The sequence below is a fragment of the Nannobrachium achirus genome (assembly GCF_963921795.1).
Source record: "Nannobrachium achirus genome assembly, chromosome: 12".
Taxonomy (NCBI): Eukaryota; Metazoa; Chordata; class Actinopteri; order Myctophiformes; family Myctophidae; genus Nannobrachium; species Nannobrachium achirus.
Genome location: NC_137832.1, coordinates 15634582 through 15659164, shown reverse-complemented (window position 1 = coordinate 15659164; position 24583 = coordinate 15634582). Strand labels below are relative to the sequence as shown.

The 24583-nt window shown below is 40.6% G+C and overlaps 1 protein-coding gene across 1 annotated transcript in view; it reads right to left on the bottom strand.

The window, feature by feature from the left end:
- The window catches only part of nr6a1a (nuclear receptor subfamily 6, group A, member 1a), a gene marked incomplete at both ends in the record, with an annotated part of 113555 nt that extends 89254 nt beyond the window's left edge, over positions 1-24301 (bottom strand). The window contains one exon of the mRNA XM_080738964.1: positions 24217-24301. Within this exon, the coding sequence (XP_080595090.1) occupies positions 24217-24301 (85 nt within the window). The remainder of the gene's footprint in view (positions 1-24216) is intronic.
- Positions 24302-24583: the final 282 nt, after the last annotated feature.

Here is a 24583-nt window from a genome sequence, read left to right as displayed (position 1 = left end):
CGATCATTACGGGACATTCTGCTGGAGCGTACCCTATGGTGACATCTGTGAGCCTTCACTAAGCAATTTATCTTTGTAATCTGACCGTTTGTGTAGACGTATGTAGCAAATTGGTTAAACTGCTTCACGGTTGGCGCACTGTAGCGTCTTTACATTTAGCCCAATAATGCTTGAGATGCTGTTGTGGCATTATCTTTTTAGAGAGCAATAACTAAAGTTTAAAACATACATAAACCACTTTAGCCCTATGTTATACCAAGGCTATTTGAAAATAGACGATCTACAAGCTCACAACGCATTGCGGTGCGACGCGTTGTGAGCTTGTAGATCTGCTATTTTCAAACATTTTGTACTTTTACTTTTGGTACTTTAAGTACATTTGGATACCAATACTTTTGTACTTTTACTCAAGTACATTTTTTATTCTGGACTTTTACTTGTAACAGAGTGATTCTACATTGCAGAATTGATACTTTACTTTATTATAAAATGTTGGTACTTTTTCCACCACTGTGTAAACGTTTGTGTTCTCATGCCAATAAAGCTTCTTTGAATTGAAGATTGAATTGAAGATTGCTCCCCATGTGGCGGAGTCAGGTCATTGCAGGTTAGAAATTTATTTAAAACTTGAATATCTCAAAAGTACTATTTCAGCATGGCATCATTCTATAAGCCATATCTTCAAAACTGTTGGGTCAATCTCCACAACCAATATATCATTTTGTAGCTATGATCCCCAGCTTTCAAATGAAATGAAAAAATGAAAATGAAAAAAATTGCAATGACTGGCTCCTGGGGAGATTGGGACACAAATGTGTCCACGACACACAAATGGGTCCCGACCCACTGCTTGGGAAACACTGCATTGGAGTAATATTAACTCCATAGACACATACAAAACAGAAAAAGTACAAAGTTTTGGCACAACCTCTTTAAGATGAAGATACCAAACCACTGAGGACAAAAATTGATTGGTCATTATGTCACTGTAGCACTCTATATGGTCTCTGAACAAAGATGTGCGGTGGGTTGTTGTTGATACAATGAGACCGTTTCTGTAATTAAAGCACTTCCGCACTTTACTGACCACAAACATACTTGGTACACCTTGTCTATATAGTCCAAGTCTTATATGTTGCCATGCATTTAAATCAAGTCCTTTATAACTTTAAAGGGGTGGGGGGGGGAGACCATTACTGCATCAAAGGTAATCAACAAGCCATTCTATAAAAACTGGCCAAACTATCAAATAATATAAGAATGACGCAAACTTGTGAAAATACTTGCTGATCCGCAAGCTCACAACGCCTTGCAACACATTATTTGAGGAACCGAGTCAAACTGAATCAATGTAATGCCTCAACTCCTACAATTCCAAGTGCTTGTCAGGGTAAGGGGTCCCCAGTTAAATATGACTCACAGCTCACAGCGCGCTGCGAGCTTGTAGATCTGTTATTTTAGAAAAATCGTGATTTCTTTGAATATTCAGATCCATCTAGAAAAATTTGAATATTGTGTAAAAAAGCATTGCAGATGCAATAGCAGCCCAAATCATATCTGACTGTGGAAACTTCCCACTGGACTTCAAGCTACTCTGACTTCAGAAGGTTGACATTTCTATTATAAATCCTTGTTTTGAGTGGTCTCTTGTAATATTGTAATATTTTGAAATATGGACTTTTGATATTCATGAGCTGTATGCCATAAAAATTCAGAATTTGTAACAAAAGAGGTTTGGAATAGTTCACTGTATCTAGAATATATGAACGTTTCAAGAAATATATGAACGTTTCAAGAAAATTTACTTTTACACAATATTCTAATTTTTTGCAATAGTTAAAGCATTAAAATAATGGTTAAAGTGGTTCAAATCTAGAGTGACAGAGATTTGCATTCAGGTCTAAATGGCTACTATTTAGAAGAGAGCACAAGAACAGACAACTGGAAACATCTGCCAATCAATTAACCATCATGGCACTTTTCTCTGAGTCACTCCCCCTGGCTCCACCCACAGCAGGCTTACATCGAGTGAAAGTTCACAGAAATGCTAGTCTAAGCCAGACTGTTCTCACACACACACACACACACACACACACACACACACACACACACACACACACACACACACACACACACACACACACACACACACACACACACACACACACACACACACACACACACACACACACACTTTTCAAATGTCATACGGAAGTGCTGAAAACAATCCAAGAGTAAAAGTGGATATCCCACCTCCCCGCTTCCGTTTCGCACAGATTTGTCCTACTGTAAATTAAAACGATTCAAAACATAATATAGCTTGATGCTTATTAATTTAATTCTAAAATATATTTTAGAGATCTTTAAACTATAGAATATAGATAGGAAATAGAAGAAGGCTCCAAACTCTAGACTGTATATATAGCATTCAGAGCTTGTGGAATAGTTGTCTGGCAACACAACGACTACAGAAAGGTTGTAAAAATATGCTTCCTCACTCCCTGCATTTTAATGGTAAATGCACATGTGCAATTATCAGATTGACTGGTCAACCCACTGATGAGGAAATTGGATGAATACAGACAGATTTCATAGTAGATTTAATTGTTGTTAAACACTTTCAAAAAATGTTCAAAAACCATTTCAAAAATCTCAAGTTGTTTAGACAGTGTCAGTGTTTTTACTGTAATCAATTTGTGACTTCCTAAAATTCCCCTTGAAAGTAGGTAGTGTGTAGGCAGGGTACTTCATGTTAGCATGATAACACCAATATTTTCTTACCCATTTAGAGGTATGCATAGGGCCGTCACAATTATTACATAATCGTCTAATCGCAATTATTTGAGGTAATCACAATTATTTTTGCATAATCGTCAATCGTTTCCATGTTGAGAAATGTTAATATAGTTACAAACACTTTCAAAAAGTAGTGGAAACAGCAGATCTACAAGCTCACAACGCGTTGTGAGATTGTAGATCGGCTATTTCCACTATCAATGTTATTTTTTAAGTATACAATAATCAAATATCTCAGTAATTTAATGTGTCATGATTGCCATATGCAACTTCAAAGCCTAAAAGTCAAACAGAAATGTAATTGTCAACGACAAATACACAATTAAATCGTTAATCGCAATTTGAGTGACAATTAATCATCATGTAAAATGTCATAATTGAGACAGCCCTAGGTATGCAAGGAGTTCAATTAATAAAGGATTTTGGAAATAAGTGTCATGGACACAGTTTATTTCTTATATTTATTTATAGATTTTTTTCCCCTTTTTTGACAGGGAAGGTCCCGGATCCTTCATTCCAAATCAAATAGGTGCCGGATCCAATGAAATAGGTGCCGGTCCGAAAAAGCTAGGTACCGGAACATGTTCCGGCACAAATTAAGCACTGGTCATGGAGAAACTGACTCACCGCCTGAGACTACAAGAAGAACAATGGGAGGACAAGTGGATCAAATGGACAATACACAAGGATGCTAACAAGGACAGTGAGGAGGGGGAAAACACTTGAAACAAGGGAAGAAGAGCCTGGGTCGAGTACCATGGAATGCATGAGAATTCAGAAATAACATGTGAACAGATGTCTTTTATTTTATTACATTGTATGTGTGTATGCTATGTCATTTTATGTTATTTATTTTTTTACTGTATGTCTTGTGGGGTTTATGTGATTTGATTTGTGAGTCTTTAAAGGACAACCTTTTTTTTTTACAAGAAGGGTTCACATTTTAGATTGTAATTAGAGAAAAGAAAAGATGAGTGTTATGTTTTCATTTACTGCTTTCTATTGTTTTAGCGATTTTAGTACTTTGATTTCAGTAGGTGGGAGCATGCGTACAAGTGGCTAAATATGTCTTTTTAGACACAATAAGCCAGAAATGTCTTTGTTACTATTTACACCAGCCCCCATAAGTCACATCTGCCCATGAAAGATTGTGGTGCATCTTGTGAATGGGCTTATTGTGTCTAAAAATACATATTTAGCCAACCTGGGGCCATGCATGGAAATCAAAAATCACTTATCACTACGATAGAAAGAATAAATGAAAACCTTTCAACGCTCATCTTTTCTTTTCTCTAATGACTATCTAAAATATGAACACTTGTTGTAAAAAAAAAAAAAACAAAGTTGTACGTTAACCCATTTAGGCCTAGAATTATTGAATGTTTTCACTATTGAAAAATAGCAGATCTGCTATTTTTGAAAAGGTTGTGAAAATGTTGTAACTCAAATTTTGCTTCTGGGTGGTCCCTGGAACAAAATATTTTGAGATGGGGGTCCATGGCCAAGTACATATCATTTTGGGGGTCCTTCACATGAAAAAGTTTCAGAACCACTGACATAGTAGTCTCTCAAGAACAGACTAGCTTTTCACTAACCTCCAGTTAAGTGAAAAGAACCTTTTCTTTGACAATGGCTTGCCAGATTGCTGACATAGAAACATAGGTTTTTCAAAAAAAAACCTTAGAAGGATTCAAAAGACACTTAAGCATAAAATAATAATACGCTATAATGTGTACCCGTTCTGAATGGTTAAGTGAAAATAAAATTATCAAAGATTTGACTGTGTCCCATTTTATGCCCAATTCCATTTCCTTCTCCACATTGAAAACCGACTCGGGCGCGACCACTGTGTGGGCCCACCAGAGTCTGAACCATCTGTGCTGGCCATCGGGTGGACGGGCCGGGTCCGTGTCTCACTTACACTCTAGCCCACCTAAGATCCATCATCCAAAATACATAAGTGTGCAAAGTGCCCCGGTCGGTGGCGGTGCGTCAGATCCCCCCTATCTCTGTCAGTGTACCACCCTCCTTGCCATCAACAGCTGTAGACCCCTGACCCGGCACACGCCAGCTGCCCCCCCGCACACCCCCCCCCCCCCCCATCTGCCCTCCTCCCCGTCTAACAGAAGCCCCCCCCCCAATCAACACTGGCATATGTTGTCCCTGGAGCATACACCAACACACACAGAGACAGACGTTCTCTTCAAACACACACACGTGCCCCGCTCTCTCTCTCTCTCTCTCTCTCTCTCTCTCTCTCTCTCTTCTTCCTTGCGCTCGAAACACAAACTACACATGTGCGCGGTAGGCAGGCAGCACGCGGAGAGGGGCGTGCACGATGTGCACGTGCCGACCACCGCCGGCGGTGGTACAACAACTGACCGCCACAGACAAGTCATTAAGAAGACGCATACAATCCTTTCCCCGCGAGCATGCTTTGCCTAATGCGTACAGTTTGTGCATGCACATGCATTACAGTTTGCCCACGAGCATGCAACACACCAAATAAAATACTGGGGATGTATGCATCCATCAACCTCACGAGTAGGGATGGGACGATATGAAAATTTCATATCACGATTAAAGTGACAAAAGAAATTGCGATTTACGATATTACCGCGATAATCTAAATATCCCAAAACATCCGTTATCCTTTGCAAATTGCAGATCTACAATTTTTTCGGCTATTTTTTGGCAAAGCGATAAGGTAGAGAGTGAAAAAACGACTGTATCAAGTACATATATTAAAGGTACGTTTTACTAATGGAGGGTTTAACTGGTACCGGATGCGCAGCTCGGCAAATAAAAGGTGAATTGATCCCAGTGCATGACGGGAGGATAATTTCACGATATATTAAACCTCCACGATACGATTATCGTGAGTGTCTTTTATCACGATAAACGACAATATCGCGTATCGTCCCATCACCTCCTCGCGAGATGTACAGTATCCCTTAACGCACACATCATGGATTTTCCATTTCCCCACTCGATCCCGAAACCAGTCAATCCTGCATTCCAAACAGCTTGGATTAACCCGGAGTTCCAATCACCACCGCTCTAAGGCAGCAGTGTTAGCTGATAATGGGATCACGGGCGGTGAAGAATGGGAGCTCCAGTTGTGTGGTCTCTCCCCCTGCTAATCCTCATGGCAGTCCTATTGACCATTATAGCCCCAGGCAAGGAGGGCTTTTTTCCGAGCAGCGGCCAATCCAACCGGAGCCCGCTCGGCCGTGGGCCCATTGTGTGTTGACAAAGAAGGGCTGCATCTTTAACCTTTCACCTCGGAAAACCTCTCCGCAACCTCCGGGCGCAATCAGCCTTCCATCAGAATAACATACAGGCTCTTGTGCTCTCTCTCTCTCTCGCTCTTTCTCTCTTTTTCTCTGTCTCCATCTGAGGACCAGGAATTCATGCTCAATAAAACATTCACGCTCATCCATCCGTGACGGATGAACGGCGTACAGCATTTCGTCGCTGTCAAGTGGAAATGTCCAAAGCCATTACTTTTCAGGAAATGGAGAAAAAAAAAGCAACCTGTGTTCCATTGCATGCAATGTGTTACCATTTATAGGGCTGTCACGATAATGACATTTTACATGACGATTAATTGTCGCTCAAATAATTGCGATTAACGATTTAATTGTGTTTTTGTCGTTGACAATTACAATTCTGTTTGGCTTTTAGGCTTTGAATTTGCACATGGCAGATATGACACATATCTAAATATACAAAGAAATTACTGACATATTTGACAACTTTATACTTCGTCATAATCGTTTACATGTTGAAAAGTGTTCATCATTTTTCAACACATTTTCAAAAATAGTGGAAATAGCCGATCTACAAGCTCACAACGTGTCTGTGTGAGCTTGTAGATGTGCCATTTCCACTATTTTTGAAAAATGATGAACACATCAACATGTAAACGATTATGACGATTATGAAAAATAATTAGACGATTATGTAATAATTGTGACAGCCCTAACTATTTAGTCACGATTGGTTGATAATGCTTTTGTGCAAAACAGCGAATTTGTAGAAACTGTAATGTCACAGTTCTTCTTTAAACATATGATTCAGATGACACCGTGGTTAAGAAGGGTATAGCAACCCTTATAGTTAATACAATGTACGCAAAACACTGATGCTTGCATCCTTCATTGCCACACAGGAGGTACATTTCTTATGAGGAGGAGCCATATGGTACTTGGGTTTATTTGTGCATGAGGCCACAACGTACGGGAGGGGGGGGGGGGGGGGGGGGGGCACGATAATGTACATGCAACAGAGTGTAACATTGAATGTACAGCAAATGCGCCAATACTGTCCCCCTACTCCTCCCCTAACTCAAGCCACCCACCCCACCCCCACCTCCCCAGTCAATACCCCCCATTTGAGGAATCACTTCGCCTGCCCTTCTGGCTTTAAACCCAGGCAGCATCTCTAAATTTCATACAACTCCTCTTATAGTCCATCACTGTCCCAGTGCAGCGCTTCTGTCCCAGATGGCTGGGGTTCCGCATGGCCAGTGAAGGGGCACGCCGCCCCTGTTATGTGAGTAGGGCTGGCTGGCCCCATACATACATACCTGCCAGGCTGCCTGCCTGTATAGCGAACCCCCAGCTAGGCCGCCTGGCTCTTATCTCAACACAGAGAGAGAGAGAGACCCCAACCTCCATCTATCACATGTCACACTATAGGAGGAGGTGGGCGGGTGGGGGGCGAGGGGTGGGGGGTGGTCCGTCACCGTCACCGTCACCAAGACACCAGGACAGGAAGGCAGAACAAGAGCCCTAACGGGTCCATTTGGTTCCATTTGTACACTGTCAAAGTTACAGACTTGCACGGGTCAATTTAGACCCCCATAAAGGAACCAAGACTCCCTGAAATCCACTTATGAGAACCACTGATCTAAATTGTATTGAGGAAAAACAATGCTGCCATTTGTTCCAAAGGCTTTATACCCTGTATATATATAAAATTACACAATGAGACTCTGTTTGCACAATGCTGTACCCCCTCCAACTGTATATATGTTTCCCCTTTTCAACTGTTTTTATTTTATTTTTGACACTTGCTTTGGCAATGTAAATGTAAAAACTCAGTCAGTCACTGACTGAGTCAGTGACTGACTGACTGACTGACTGACTGACTGACTGACTGACTGACTGACTCTCAAGAACAGACTCAATGTTACGCAAAGAAAAGGAAAAATAACTTTTTTCGATGATGGCTAGCCAAATTGGTGACTGACTGCCTGATTCAAGGGGTGAGAGTTTGAAAACATGACCAATGATACAAATTTTTAAAAAAAGCTCCTATATCCACCTTAAACCACCTTAAACACTACTGTATACATCCCTGCACTGTCTGCAGCGAGTAATCTCCATACATGAAAACTGTTCCACCCCTTACAAATTGTACATATTTTATTTTGACTGTATTATATTGATTGATTGTAATGTACTGTGTACACTTCTGCTTTGATAAAGTAAACGCGTGTTTTCTCATGCCAATAAAGCCCTTTGAATTGAACTGAATCGAATCAAGGGGCGAGAGAGTGAGCAAGCGAGCGACTGAATGACTGAGTGACAAGGTAAAAGAGTCAAGTAATCAAGGAGTGGACTAACCGAGCGATCGACAAACCAAACCCCCATAGAAGTGTACTTGAGTAAAAGTATGAAAGTGTTGGCATCAAAATGTACTTTGAGTACCAAAAGTGAAAGTACAAAATGTTTGAAAATAGCCGATCTACAAGCTCACAACGCACCGCGATGCGACGCGTTGTGAGCTTGTAGATCGGCTATTTTCAAATAGCCAAAGATTATAATAGGGCTAAAGTGATTAATGTATGTTTTATAATATCATCATTTATATCTGCAAAGTAACTAGCAAAGTACGTTTTCAAATAAATGTGGTGGAGTAAAAAGTACAATATTTGGATCCGAGATGTAGTGGAGTAGACGTAAAAGTATTGGAAATTGGAAACACTCAAGTAAAGCACAGATACCTAAAAAATAATAATAATAATAATAATTTTGGTCATTTTATCATCTAATCAGGCTTTTATGAACAACCTGAACAGTTTTTAATTTGCTTGAGTCAATATTTAGATATTTGATGTAAATGTTACCAGGCCCTCCAGGCCCAGGGCTTCTCCCCACACACACACACATTGTAACTTCAAACTTGATTTTAACCATGATAAATTCATTAAAAACACTCATTATTTTTTCTGGTGACTCATATTACCCTCCTAATACGTGAGCAGGCCATGTTTTTTCATTTATTTTTAATAATTATTCTTTGTATTTCATTTTTTCCATTTTCCCTAATATTTATAAAAAATAAATGAAAAAAAGTTATCGAAAAAACACAGCCTGCTCATGTATTAGGACGTTTGCATGAGTAACCAGAAAAAATAATGGGTGTTTTTAATATATCTATCATGGTTAAAATGGAGTTTGAAGTTACAAAGGGTGTGTATGTGGAGCGAAGCCCATAAGGTGTTTCCCTGTTGAAAGTGGAATATCCCTTTAAGTACATTATTAAGTATATGTACTTGGTTACTTTACACCACTGCCCTTCACTTCCTTCCCCGTTGAACAATACAGTCGGGCCGTCCTCAGGTGACGTCACAACAACCTACTCCATCAATCCAGCTCCCTTCCCTTGACTGTTAAGATTGATGGGAGGAAGTGGCGACCACAGATATATCATTGTTTCCCCTACACTACAGGACAAAATGACTCCTCTCTCTTGCTATTGAGAGGTCAGAAAGGAGAGGGGCTCGAATCCCCCCTGGGCGCTGCTCCTTCAATCCACACCCACGGAGACGAGTGACGGAGACAACCAAGCATGACTGTAAGGAGTTTCAGTTTGCCGAGAAGGAGCAGATGGGGTTATAAAAAAGAAAAAGAAGACGAAGAAGAAGAAGTAGAAGGCAGAGACATTTCCACTGTTATGTGACCCCAGGGGCGTCAATTGGGTATGGCAGGGGTATTCCGCTGCCATACCCTGGGTCCAGGGGGGGAAATAAAAGTTACTTTTAAATATAAATCCATGAATGTCTCTTTGTCTATCTGTGCTGGTTATTATGTTGTTAAATTACAGTAAAATAACTACAAATGCAAAATTTTACAAAATGGTCACTTTAACAAGGTATTATAATTATATTCTCCACACTTTTAATATCCCCATCTTCACAGAATGGTATATTCCCAGGTTCCATAGGTCAGCTGCACAGGTGCAATGCATTATTATTGTTATTTTGGCACATTTACTAACATGCCAAGTTTAGCTGCACTTGAACAACGAAAAAATAAAAATGAAATAAAATGTACTCATGCCTGTTGCTAAGGTATGGCAACATGACTGGTGTCTTGCACGCGCGCCTTCGACACCAGTCATGTTGCCATACCTTAGCTTTTTCTGAACTGACGCCACTGTGTGACCCCCCTCCCCTTGCTTCAGGGGATCAGTTGCTGCTTCATTGGCACTATCGGGCTGGCTGAGTGGAGGGGCTTGTTAGGCCCATATGGGGGTCAATGTTGCCTCCGGTGGGTGTCAACGGGCCACTGAATCTGGGGAGTAGCGCTACCCAACACCAGGTCCCACAGGTACCCCTAAATCGCCCCTATTTACAACCATTCAGGAACACTACATGCACCCAGAATAACAAAAGAGACTATAAACCTCAGCGTTTCCACTTTCAACCTGGCTGTCCCCTGGCGTGTCAGTAATATTGGCAAACATTTACAAAAAAAAACAAGCCTACATAACAGAGGCTACAAACTACAAGCTCACTGCATTGTGAGCTTCTAGATTTGCTATTTTCGCTATTCGCTGTATGACAAACTACATAGGGCTTAGGTGATTAATTTAACGCAGAGAGCATATAAATGGGTAGTCCAATACAGTGACAGTGACAATAGGGACAATGATCACCATAGCACCAACCTGTCTACATCTGTAATGAGGCTCTCACAAAGTTCAACCAGGTAAGGGACTATGGATTCATAAATACAACATTATTTCATGGGAGGAGTATACAATGTTCCTCTGTACTGGGAAATGATTGCACACAATCTAAATGTTGCATAGTTGTAAACAATGCAATAAAAAAATGTGTGGTCGTCACAAAATCCCAAGGCACACCTGAACTTGTCTCGCGCCCGCGCCGCTTGGGGAACCACGGCAGCGTGGAATCTGACCGCCGGGGGACAAGACCACCTCGCTACCGCCTCGCGGTGGGCATTGCATGTGACAGATTGTGGAGGAACTCGAGTGTTGGCTCCACAGGCTGCTCTGTGGTCATCCCTTTGACCCCCACAGCTGACCCATGACCCTGCTGTGTAACACCACGCAGCACAATGTCTGCTCTGTCTTTACCTAGCGCTCCTAGCGCTGTGCTGCCCCCATGGCGCGCACGCTCCCTCTGGGCGCAACTCAAGTTCAAAAAACAGCCTCTAGCCTCTATGAATTTCCCCGGGTTTCTTCGGTCTTCAAAGAATCATAAAACAAGCGTAATGAGAACTCATTTAAAAACGATTTGAACATTTAAAATCAAACATGGATGAAATGAAACACCAGTACTTTTTTTTTTTTTTTTTTTTGGTCTGACCTGCGACACCTCTCCACCTAATGATTTGCACCTAAAAAACAGACAAAATACATTTGTGGAAAAAAGCCATTTCTCCGTTTAACAAAAGCTGCTTAGCCGTGCATAATAAGGCTCAATGGTCCAAAGGTGCTTGCGGCCCACTTTCAAGTCTCATGAGTCATGAATATATGTTATGCTAAACTAATGGGTGTATGTCTTTATCTGGCCTAATCCCGGCGAGGCGCTCGGGCAGAGGGTCAAGCTCTGGTCAGAGGCGGAGAGGGGCGAACGGGGGCTCTGTCACCATGACTTGACACGCTCAAAGGATCAACTTCCCTTTCATCATGCCAGGGGTCAGAGTTTTACTACCTTGGAGAGCTGGGTAGCGTACTGCACTGTGCAAACTCAGGGGCTAGCGAACCATCTGATAATAATCACCTAATAACACGAAGCGGATAATGCGCCAAGGGGGGGCAGCCGCCCCGCGCGGCGGAAAAGCCGCAGTGACACCGCGAATTAAGATATTGATAAGATATTGATTTAACCTTCTTAGATTCAACCGCTTCGGGTTGTTTGTGGACAGTAGCTGTGCTAGTGTGTGTGCGTGTGTGTGTGACAATGTGACTGAGTGACTGTGTGAGTGACTGTGTGTGTGCGCACTAGCGCATTCACCAAATATTCGAATATCAAAGTCACTATTCAACGTTGTTCACCGAAGTCGAATATTCTCTTTTTTTTTTTACTGGGGACCCCCACCCTGAGTCCCTGACAAGCACTTGGAATTGTAGGTATTAAATTTAATGAGACTCTGTACCGCAGATAAATATTGTGAAAATAGCAGATCTACATGCTCACAACGCCTCGTGAGCATGTTTGGCCAGTCCTGTCGAATATTCGACTATTCGAATACTTTGAGGTCGAATAATTCGAATACTAAAAATCACTATTTGTGAATGCCCTAGTGTGCACGCACGAGATCTGTCCCCACATGCAGTGCTTGTGCATGGGCGGGAGCATTTGAGCGCGAGTGTGATGAGGTAATGAGAATGAGAGTTGTGGCTGGGAATTTAGAAAAAGAATCCAAACAGTTTAACAGATTCCTGTTAAAAGCAGTCATAGTGCACAGGCCTGTGTGTCTTTGCTGTTGACTGTGAAATGACTGCGACGTCCATTCTGTCCACGTCTTCAAATTTGCTGTGTGGCTTAAGATCAATAAAGAGGGTCAGGTTGTGCCTTAAAATAATGCAATTACAATTGAGAGAAACTACAGATGTCCCTGCCAAATAAGGACCTTTGCGTTCAAACATTGGCATATTTAGATACATCAGCCGGTCCACTGGAAAAAGTAGGCAACATCTCATTTGGGTATGGTTGTGGTATTAACCAATAACCAGAAACCTGACTTGAGATGTTGTTAGGTCAGTGTTGTTTTTGACAGCAATTTGATTTATTTTAGTCATAGTCTTTAGAATAAAATGTAATTTAGTTTTAGTCATAATTGAGTCACCTGAAAAGTTTTAGTTTTAGTCTACTAAAGTGAAAGTCGACTAAATATCCTGAGATTTTAGGCGATTGAATCTACATTTGATTTAGTCAACTAAAATGTATTTTGGCAGGCCTTGATGGCATCGTAATGACTGATTTTACACTTGATTGCGTGCTGAAAATACACCTGAGAGCAACCAAACATAAAATGACTCTCTTCAGCACTAGTCCCCCCCCCCAAGGTTTTAGTATAGTTTTTATTTTGTTGACGAAATTGTCAATATATTAAGTCTTAGTTTTAGTCATCACAGCTTAGTTTTTAGTTCGTTTTTATTCAGTTTTCGTCAGTGAAAAAAACGCAGTCGACAAACATTTTTCGCCATAGTTTTTAGTCAACAAAATCAACACTGTGTTAGGTTAGGGTTAGGGTAGGAGGTGAGAGGGATCTGAGGAATTTTAAAATAAAACCACCACCTTTTGAAATAGTTGACACCTACACTTTACAGTACAATGCCCCCCCATGGGATACTTTTACAGTACGTTTAGGACCTACTATCGAGGTAGACATCACATGAGGAGGCCTCATTAAATAATATAGTAACGAAACACCCAGAATTTCAACACCGAGCCATTCTTGAAATATCACTTTAGATATTTACAGAAGAGCACTTAAGTATATCATTTTAAAGTCCTCCTCCCTCCAGCAACTGCATCCCTTCGTCCCGTTAGGTGGAGAGAGAGGGAAACAGTTTCACAGCAAAGCCTCTACATACCAAGTTCAGTGTTTTACAGCTGCCTGTAAACTCATCCTCCCAAATTCAAACTCAAATTGACGACGTTTATGGCTTCTGGCTGGCCTACGTGTTGAATATCACAGAGAGCCGACAAAAGTCCTGGCACCCCGGGGCTCCTAGATAAGCAGTGTCACTGTACCAACTGTCCCCGTACCGTTACTGTATCGGCCTCTGCCGCCGCAAAATAATGCTTTATGGCTGCCCTCAGCCAACCCCGCTGACCCGCCAACCAACCCCCGCCTGCATCTCAATACCAGCTGTTAATTGTTCGTCCCCTCCAGGTCGCCGCTTTGGGGCTGCATCAATGGACAAAACAACTCTGCAACCAACCTTGCTGCCGCTGCCCTCAATGGTTCTACCCTTGTAGCTCATGGCTCAAGTGGAGGTTGTAAATACTTTCCTGGGTTACGTGGAGGTCAACAGAGACTTGGCCATTATGGCGTCTTAGCCGCTTTAAACCCTGGCGTCCCTATTTTTTGGCAGGGCACGTCATTATATAGGCGAAAACTTTTGAAAGAAAATAGTGGCCCATCTATATGCGCTGCGACGCGTTGTGAGCTTGTAGATCGGCTATTTTCAGCATGCAACCAAGTGTAAAATCAGTCATTACGATGCCATCAAGGCCTGCCAAAATACATTTTAGTTGACTAAATCAACTGTAGATTTAGTCAACTAAAATCTCATGATATTTAGTCAACTAAGATTTGACTAAAACTAAAACTTTTCAGGAGACTAAATTATGACTAAAACTAAACAAGATTTTATTCAAAAGACTAGGACTAAAACTAAATCAAAATTTGCTGTCCAAAACAACAGTGGTCGCATCGAAATGAGTCGTGACTATAGGGTTTTGACCGACTCCTGTCATGTCTCCCCTCTCTCTCTGCCCCTTTTCCTGTCTCTCTAGACTCTGATTAAAAATAAAGCATAAAATGACAATTCTGTATTCTGTGTTGCAGTAATGGATAATGAAAAAGTTGATTAGAGTAGTATTGGCCACTCTAACACACACACCCATTCATCTACATACGAATATACATACACACAGTAGGCCTATATATAATTATTAGAGGTCTGAATATTCAACGCACTCGCGATTCAATTACGATTCACCTGTTAATGGTTGGATTCAATTCAAGATTTCATTCGAGATGTATCTCAATGCATCTAAATTGTCTATATTTGTGAGTATTATTATTGCTAATAGCTATTTTTTCATCAATGAATACAAGCAGTCATTATGAATCCTATAAATGATATAGCATGATGTGTTCATAATTACTCTCCCTCAATCATAAATGTCTTAACATTAAATTACATTTTGGAAACCTAAATAAATAAATGTTACATGGGCCTACCCTAAATGTTCCGTCCTCACACAAAAACTAATCCTTCTGCAGCCTAATCCTAATCCTTCTTTACAACTGTGCTGCCAATAATACACAAAAAATAAGGTAATAATGTAGCAGCAGTGAGAAAAGGGCACTTCAAAACAATCTGAGCACACCTCAGTGTTCAATTAAATCAGAGTGTGATGTGAGACTCAGATATAGGACTTCCATAGCAGACCTACTAGCTCACAACGCATCACATTACCTTATAATAGGCATTAAACATCTCCGCGAAAGTCATCTTCTTCGCCGACAAGGCGAGTATCTGCTAATACGGTCGATATACAGCAGATAAATTGATGCTTCCCTATGCAATACATACCAAAACGTGATTACAACTTTGGCTATCAAACATCTTCAAAAAGGCGTTCAAAAAGCAGATCTTTGATCAAAGACCTCTTCATTGACAAATGCTACCGTCTTAAGTCAATGAAAGATTCAGAAGGTTACAGAAGGTTACAATTATTAGGATAAACTGCTGATTTAAAAAAGCTCTCGCATTGACTGATTTTGAGGCAGTACTGTACTATGTACAGAAGTAGTTCCTAATGTTTGAATGACTGGACCATTGTAAGTTCTTTGAGTTTGCAATAATGCTTAGAAAAGTCCCTTAAAATTGCAATCCTTTACAGAAACGTTAGTACTACTTTTTTGTTGTTGTGTCGTGTTCTGTCTCGACACTTTATGTATATACTGTATATATTTTTTTTTAAACTTAATTGCTCTGTATGGTTGATTCTCCTGTATTGTTGATTTTTCCTTCTTGTCTTTTTTTTGTCGCTCGGCTGTACACCAGTCCTTTTCTTTGTTTCTTTATGTCCTGCTGTACCTTCTGGGTGACTTAATTTCCCCCTTGGGATAATAAAGGTATCTATCTATCTATCTATCTATGTAATGTTGCTGAATTGTGTCGGCATACAACTGTACCGACACTGTCCTTGCTGTATTGTGTTGCTGTTAGTGAGATGTTGTGGTCACTGGTCACGCTTCAAACAGACCACACAGTGTCTGGCTTGGCTTCATGTGATTATCTGCTTCTCCTCTTCATCATGGCAGAGATGACCAGTGGAATGCCTTGTTGCCAGGAAACAACAGTTTCAGGTCGCAGGGACAGGATGGAGGGGACCTTGGACACTCACTCTCTCCTTCTCTCCCTCCCCCATCTCTCTCTCTCTCTCGTTTCTATACATCGTCACTTTCAGGCAGAAACCTTGTATGTTTTAGTCATAGTCTTTAGAATAAAATGTAATTTAGTTTTAGTCATAATTGAGTCACCTGGAAAGTTTTAGTCTAAATTTATCGACTAAATATCCTAAGATTTTACGTGACTGATTCTACATTTGATTTAGTCAACTAAAATGCATTTTGGCAGGCCTTGATGGCATAGTAATGACTGATTTTACTCTTGCTCACTCTTACTCTTGCTCACTCTTGCTCACAACGCGTCGCGCTGCGACGCGCTGTGAGCTTGTAGATCGGCTATTTTCAGCATGCAACACCTGAGAGCAACCAAACATAAAATTACTCTCTTCAGCACTAGTCCCTCCCTAAGGTTTTAGTTATTTTCGTAAAGTAACACAAGCCCTGCTTCATCATACAAGATTGTCGCACAAAACTAGAAAACTACAAAGGCAGAGTGCAGTAACTACATTTTCAGACACACCGACTTATTTGTGTCATCCAAAGGTCAAATTAGCCTTAATGATATTGGGGGATAAACAATTAGCTCAAGACAGATATAAATCAGTGTAATATCACTTATATGCCTTTATCTCATTTGGCTGATCAGCTGTAACACTTTCAAACCCATTTTTTTGTGAAATTCTTGAACGTAGATACTGGATTCTGCCTTTGTAGGGCAGAGTAGATCTACAAGCTGTGTGTGCTTGTAGATCGGCTGTTTTCACTAGTTTAAATCTTTTTTAAACGATAAATACACAACGGATTTGGACATACAAGGTTTCCACCCAATAACAACAATATATATATATTATATTATATATACACACGACAACAGTCATAATTCAACCAAACAAATGTTAGAATTCTTAACTCTCCTACTGCCAGATTATTTATTTATTTATTGGGTCTGGTGCCATCAAAAAGCGGCTTACCTTTGCGACGTTATAGTAGATAGACAGACATTTATTTATTTATTTTTATTTTTTTTGGTTGTGCAATAGTGCACTTTGGTCTGCCAGGCAGCAGAGGGCGGCGTCATGCGAGAATGAATGTGAATTTGCCTGTTATGTGTTGAAGAAGAAGAAGACCAGTCACTGGCTACAGAGCCTCAGAGCCAGAGAAATCAACAAGGAAGTGAATTGTTCTCCGTTGATGTTAACGCATAATGGATTTTTTACACCATCACCGCGGAAAATGTGTTTACAGTACACGGCCGCGCGACCCCTCATCAGCTTACAGTCATCAGACGAACGAACCGAACGAGCGCCGTATTGGCGCAGAGGTCTTGCGAAATCGGGCGAACGTGAACGTTCAAAGCGTGGGGAGAGTTAAGATTGAGTGCTGGCCCCCCTAACCTCCCCTATCTGGGACTTTAAAGCAGGATGAAGAGAGAAAGAACAAGAGGAATCTTATCTGGTTATTGAGATATCAGTAGTCTAGTTTGTGAGTGAATGATAAATGTACTGCATTTATATAGCATTGTTCTAGAGTCTTCCAACCACCCAAGGCACTTAACAAAGAGTATGTACTGATCAACCACCAGTAGAACAATTAAATAAAATATATATCGTCGTTGTCGGGTGGAAACCTCGTATCTCCAAGTTTCAAATTTGTACGTTCTTTCCTAAAATAAAAGCCCTGCTTCATCATACAAGGCTGTCACACAAAAGTAGTGAAAACAGCAGATCTGCGGTGCGCGGCGTTGTGCTTGTAGATCGGCTGTTTTCACTAGTTTAAATCATTTTTAAAATGATAAATGCAAAACAACGATATACATATTTGTTGTTCTGTTAGAGACAACAGATTGTTTTTTTTTCTGGTAGAAACTGTCACCTGACCAGATACAAAGTTTAATTTCAAAGCGATGGTTTGCCATTTTAAACTCACAATACAGAATGTTAGACATTTATAATGACAAAATGGTGCTATTGAATATAATTTAATTTATTACTGATGATGGCCATCAGCTTTTTTTTAAACATATTTATTCCACAATGGACAAAATAGATATTGTTTTCAACGCTGAATCATACACAAGAAAACAGGGCATAGACCTTACATTTGTACATTCATATTAATCAGATTCTTGTTGAATCATTTTTCCTTTTAATTTTTATATTTAGCAATCATCCAGAATAAAAGTGATTTACGAATCGATGGTTTAAAGTTTTTATAAGATAAACAAAACAGAATATTTTATATTTGAGTGTTTTATATTTTATTTGATATAAAATGTTTGTGCTTTCACTTCTCTTTAGATAGTAATGTCTGTCAGGTTTAAATGATTACCAAGTCTCCACATTTCTGCCCTTTCATGTTTGATTTGATTTCAAGAACAGAGATCAATGGAATAAATCATAGGTTTTATTGTAGTTAGCTCTGTTAATATTTTATGTCTATTTTGAGTATTAATTGGATATAAAAGGCCATTTTAAAAGTGATGTTATTGAAGTCCTAGGTATGAATTGAATACCTAGGACTTCCAACGTAAAAAAAAAAGACTGTAAAAGGTCTTATTTGGGATGTTTCTTATAGGCAGGGTGTTTAACTGTACTTGTACTGTACTACATTTCTATTGTATGTATTTACTATACTTGCACTGTTCCGTTTTTGTCTAATAACGTTTTCAATCCTTGCACTTTAGTCTTGATGATTTTAATGTTTTGTGTGGAGCAGTTTTAATTTAAATGCATGCAAATAAACTTGCCTCGTCAAAACAATAGAATATAGAGGATTAAAATACAGCCGATGCCTCTATTTGTTTTTCAAGATCACATTAATTGATTCACAAACATTTATCAAACTACTTCATTAACATTTCAAGCAAGAGGCATTATCACACCATGCCCACAGGTCTTCAACTGCTTTTAAAATGTAATTAAATTATGTCAAATTAAGATATCTTCTAATACACACCCACACAAACACATAATAGGCCTACATTGAATCAGATGATGAAAAACTCCCATATCTACTGGGAGAAATACAACAATGTGCGAACACAGCAGCAAGATTTGTGAACTGTTGCGACAAAAGAAGGCTAGAAACACAACCACCCTAAGGACTACGAACCATGGCTTGACATCTAGACCTGCTGCACTGCACATACACTATGAAACAGAGCTGCTACCTTTAAATGCATTTTGAGAAAAAATAATGCCGTTATTTGTTCCAAAAGCTTTATACCCTGTATATATATATAAAATGTCACAATGTGAGATAGCTCTCCGTTTACACAATGCTGTACCCCCTCCTAAAGTATATATGTTCCCCATTTTCAACTGTTTTTATTTTATTTGTGACACCTGCTTTGGCAATGTAAACGTATGTTTTCTCATGCCAATAAAGCTCCTTTGAATTGAAATTGAAAATCGAATTGAATCAGTGAATGAGTTTCTTTTCATGCGTGTTCCGCTTCTAACCAGCCCGAGAAGAAGTCACACATTTTAAACGGGAGGGGAGAAGAGACGTATAAGGTCCAGCAGGTCTTGTCATTGTGGCTGTTGACACAGATTGAGAGATAAGAGATAGGAGCTTAAAAGATGGAGTCAAGTTAAGGAGATGTGATGGATCACATCTGCCTGGTTGCGACCCCCTCCCTCCCTCTCTCTCCCTCTGCTTTACCCCCGCCATCACCTCCCTCCACTACTGTACTCCTGAATCATTATTCACCGTCACTGCGGGGGTCACATCCTGCCTTGCCTCCGTCCCCACCCACCCACCACACTACCAATCCTCTCCCCAGGGAAAAGAGAAGGCACACAGAGACGCAGGGGCGTCAATTGGGTATGGCAGGGGTATGCAGCTGCCATACCCTGGGTCCAGGGGGGAAAATAAAAGTACTTGGAATCCTTCTAAGATTTTTTTGAAAAGCCTATGTTTCTATGTCAGCAATCTGGCTAAACGTTGTCAAAGAAAAGGTCCTTTTCACTTAACTGGAGCTCAGTTAGTCTGTTCTTGAGAGACTACTGTGTCAGTGGTTCTCAAACTTTTTCATGTGAAGGGCCCCCAAAATGATATTTATTTGGCCACTGACCCGCATCTCAAAATATTTAGCAAAATTTGAGTTACAACCGTTCGCTTTGAAAATACATATATCCAAAGATTTGCACACATTTTCACAACTTTTTCAAAAATAGCAGATCTACAAGCTCGCAGCGCGGCACGAGCTTGTATATCTGCTATTTTTCAATAGCTAAAGCATTCAATAATTCTAGGCCTAAATGGGTTAAATTATAATTATATTCTCCAAGCTTTTATTCTTGACAAGATGGTATATTCCCAGGTTCTGTGGGTCAGCTGCACAGGTGCAATGCATTATTGTTAATTGTGGCATGTTACGTTTTTAGCTACACTTGAACAACCGTTCCAGGCTGCCATATCCAGCCCAAGAAACCGTAGAAACGGGGGGGGGGGGGGGGGGGGGGGAGAAATAAAATGTACTTCTTAAAATAAATGTATCGTGCCTGTTGCTGAGGTATTGCAACATGACTGGTGTCTTGCACGCGCGCGAAGGCGCGTGCAAGACACCAGTCATGTTGCCATACCTTAGCTTTTTCTGAACTGACACCACTGATACAGAGACGCCTTGCCCACACACACACCACCACCTCCACCCCCTTCCACGGTGCAGATCTGTGAGGCTGACAAAGCACTTTCTTTCATTTGATCTGTTAAAGCTGCCCTGTTAGGCACCAGCCCCTAAGGCCAAAGAAGCCACACCAACATGTTTCCTTTTTCTCTCTTTTTTGCTGAGCACGATTCCATTTTTTTAAGGGCATTTCATTGACCCGAGAGGGGACAAAAAGACGAATTCTTGGCACATGGTCAATTCTTGAAATCAATGAAAATTGAGTTTCTTCTTCAAATCTGTTTAGGGATAAGGCCAGCAATTACAGATAAGCTGTAAACCATGCCTGTATACACAATGTGAAAACATGGAGGTGAAAATCCAAGTCAATGCCAATTCCAAAATGTATAAATTGGTACTGTAGTGTATAAATTGGTGTTAGAAATTCTCAAGGAGTCGAAATGGTTGTAAAAGATTTCAAACATTTAGGCTACACATTTTGTATGAGTAAAAAAGTAGGCATAATGAATTAGCCCAAATGTTCTTGGTTGGAAAATTCAAGTTACGTTTATCGTGCATTTAACATTTTGCAATTCAATCGAATTACAATTTATTTGCAGTTCTATAATGACTTTACTTAATCTAATTATGCATTTTGGGGGTTAAGTGTTTCATTCAATTAGGTTTGAAAGGTGTTTTAATAGGATTTAGCTTAATAGGGTGTTGTTAAATTCCAGGACTGTATAATTAATGTTTTCTTTAAAAAAAAAATAGTTAAGTAGGATAATGTCTGACTTAAAATGAAATAATTCAAGTAATGCCAAATAGCCTATATAACCAACACATTTCGATTATTATGCCAACTGGTTTAAAATTGGGCTATTTATTTTTGACAAACATGCAAACGAAAATATTAAGCCATTAATGACAAAACGTCCGCGTGTAGTAGGCAATAGGCCATCACCGCTGTTCGTCCGATGAATAAGCTTTGCTTGCTTGCAACCTGTTTCTAACAAACAGGCTTCTTGCACGGTTAAAGGAATTTTAATCTTGGAAATGTCAATAAATCTTCACACACCCACATGGGGGCACGATATGGGACTGGCGCCTGAGAGAGACAAGTCGTCCTGAAGGCAAAGCAACGGAGCCCTGTTTTAGCTTGCGACCTGTCAATGGGATTTGCATGAAAATTAAAAAAAACGGGGGGAAAAAATGCTATTGTGACCGAGTCAAATTGATGACCGACCTTTTACAGAACACGTCGGAAGACTTGCCAGCATGGGGATCAATCCCCCTTTGATGTATAGCAACACATTAATCACTCATCAGCGGCGAGGAGAAAATATGAGGCAACTTTTTTTGTATCCATAATAATCAGGCACACAATTCATTGTGGACTACAGCAGCACTGGTTCCCAAACACTGGGTCGGGACCCATTTGTGGGTCGCAGACACATTTTTTTGTGGGTCCCTTCGTTTTTTTTGGTTTACTATACTTTTTTTTTTTTTTATTATAATTCAAAAATATGTTCAAAACACATTCCCAAAAATCTATTTTATTTCCATGAATTAAAAACATTTTTTTTCCAGTAATTTCATGAAGAAATCAAAGAAAACAAATCTAAGACAGAGAGCTAAGATTCCATAAATTAGAACACAGATGTTTAAGAAGCAGTGAAAATAGCCGATCTACAAACTTCACCGCGTTGTGAGCTTGTAGATCGGCTGTGTTCACTAGTTTGGGTCACCGGGCAAACGTCTAATTTCTCTTTTGGGTCACAGTGACCCAAAAGGTTTTGTAACCACTAACCACATGCACTGTCTACAGTACATTAATCAAAACAACAAACAGGGCAGGAGCTTTTGGGGTTATTGGACACGGTTCTATTGATTGAACTGGGCTCTTTTCATCCTCATCCTTGTGTGTGTTTTTTTTGCCTGTCTTCGTTGCCATCTTTTTTTCCATCCATTGTATGGTGCAATAGCCAACAACACCGGATTTGGTGACTAAAAACCTAATAGCTTCAGGGCGTTCTCCAAGTTCAAAAGTTCACTTTTTACGATCTTACCCAAAGCCCGCTGACTGCCCCACGTCCAAATAAAAACATTCCTACCTCTGTTCCCAGCAAACCCCAGCCCTCACTCCAACACAAGTGGTTCCCAAACCCTTTTTGGTCGAGACTCAAAGAGAGAAATTAGATATTTTTTTGCCCGGGACACTCAAACGAGTGAAAATAGCACAAGCTCACAACGCGTTTGTTTGTTTGAAAATGTATAAAATGCTTTACAAAATATTTGTAAAAATAAAATATTATATTTCAAAAGATCTTTTTAAATATATATTTAAAAAAATATATAGGAAAAAGAAAATGGGATTTTACTCGTGACCCATAAAAAAATTGGTCCGTGACCCACAAATGGGTCGCGACCCACAGTTTGGGAACCAGTCCAACACATCACAGTGCATGGGAAATAAACACAGCACAGAAACACCACCATGCATTTCCGCAGGTCTTTGAAGTGACCATTTCAACAAGGCTACCGAAAAGTCTTCCATTCAACGTCTAGCTACATCTTTCATTTTAACAAAAGCCAATTTCATATCGTTTGAATTAATTCACGTCAACCTTGTCCACCACACACACACACACACACACACACACGCCACTGTAAGCACAGCAGCACACACCCCCGTAGAGTGATGCTATATGGGTTAATTAAACACACATCTGAATTAAAATCACTTATGAATTAACCTTAGGGCCTACTTACAGAACAGCGTGAAAAAGGCATAATGAGGGAACTTGGATATGGTATGGCAATGGTCCCCCCCAAAAAAACATACCTTAATGTTTACGTAGCCTTAGCTAAACCCAGCGGCTACCCCGCTACAGAGGCGTCAATTGGGTATGGCAAGCTATGGCAGCTGAAGGTTCATTAGTCCGAAGGTTCATTAGTCCGAATTTGTTAAGAATAGGCTAACTCTAACCCTAAGGCCTAACCCTCAGTAACCCTAACTAAATTCGGACTAATGAACCTTCGTACTAATGGGCAGTCCCCAGCTGCCATACCTTGGCTACAGGGGGAAATAATACAAATGTACTTCTCATCGTGCCTGTTGCTAAGGTATGGCAACATGACTGGTGTCCAGTCATGTTGCCATACCTTAGCTTTTTTCCGAACTGACGCCACTGGCGGCTACCCCGCTAAAGGTGATTTAAAAAGCTTCATTCACAGCCAACATTACACTCCGTTTAAGCAAAGGGTGTCGCTTGCCGAGAAAGAACAGGAGCTACCGAGCTAATCGTTAGCCTGGTGGTGGCTCCGGTTCTTCTCGGCAGGCGACAACAACACCCCAGTATAATAAAGAAGAGATCTTGTTTGCAAACCTACCGCTCACGACGGACTTCGCGTTGTTTCGTTCCGGTGTGCCCGAGGATCGGTACTCGAACCCGCTCGCCCTCTTCTCGATCTCCATTCTCCTTCTTCATGGGCCGCCGACGCACCGTCTTGACGTCTTGCGGCGGCCGCGGATAATGTAGACGTTAATGTATAAAACGATATAAAATGATAAAAAGCCCGCTGGAAAGATGCGATCGCCGTATGATTCTTCTGTCGCCCCCGTTGCTTCGCTCCTCCGCTCGCTCACTGGGTGAACCGCGGCCCCATGCTTACTGATGTCAGCCAGCGGGGGGGATAACAGTCTATGATCCACACCCCCAGAAGCACCCCACCTCCTCCCCTCCTCCAGCACGCACGC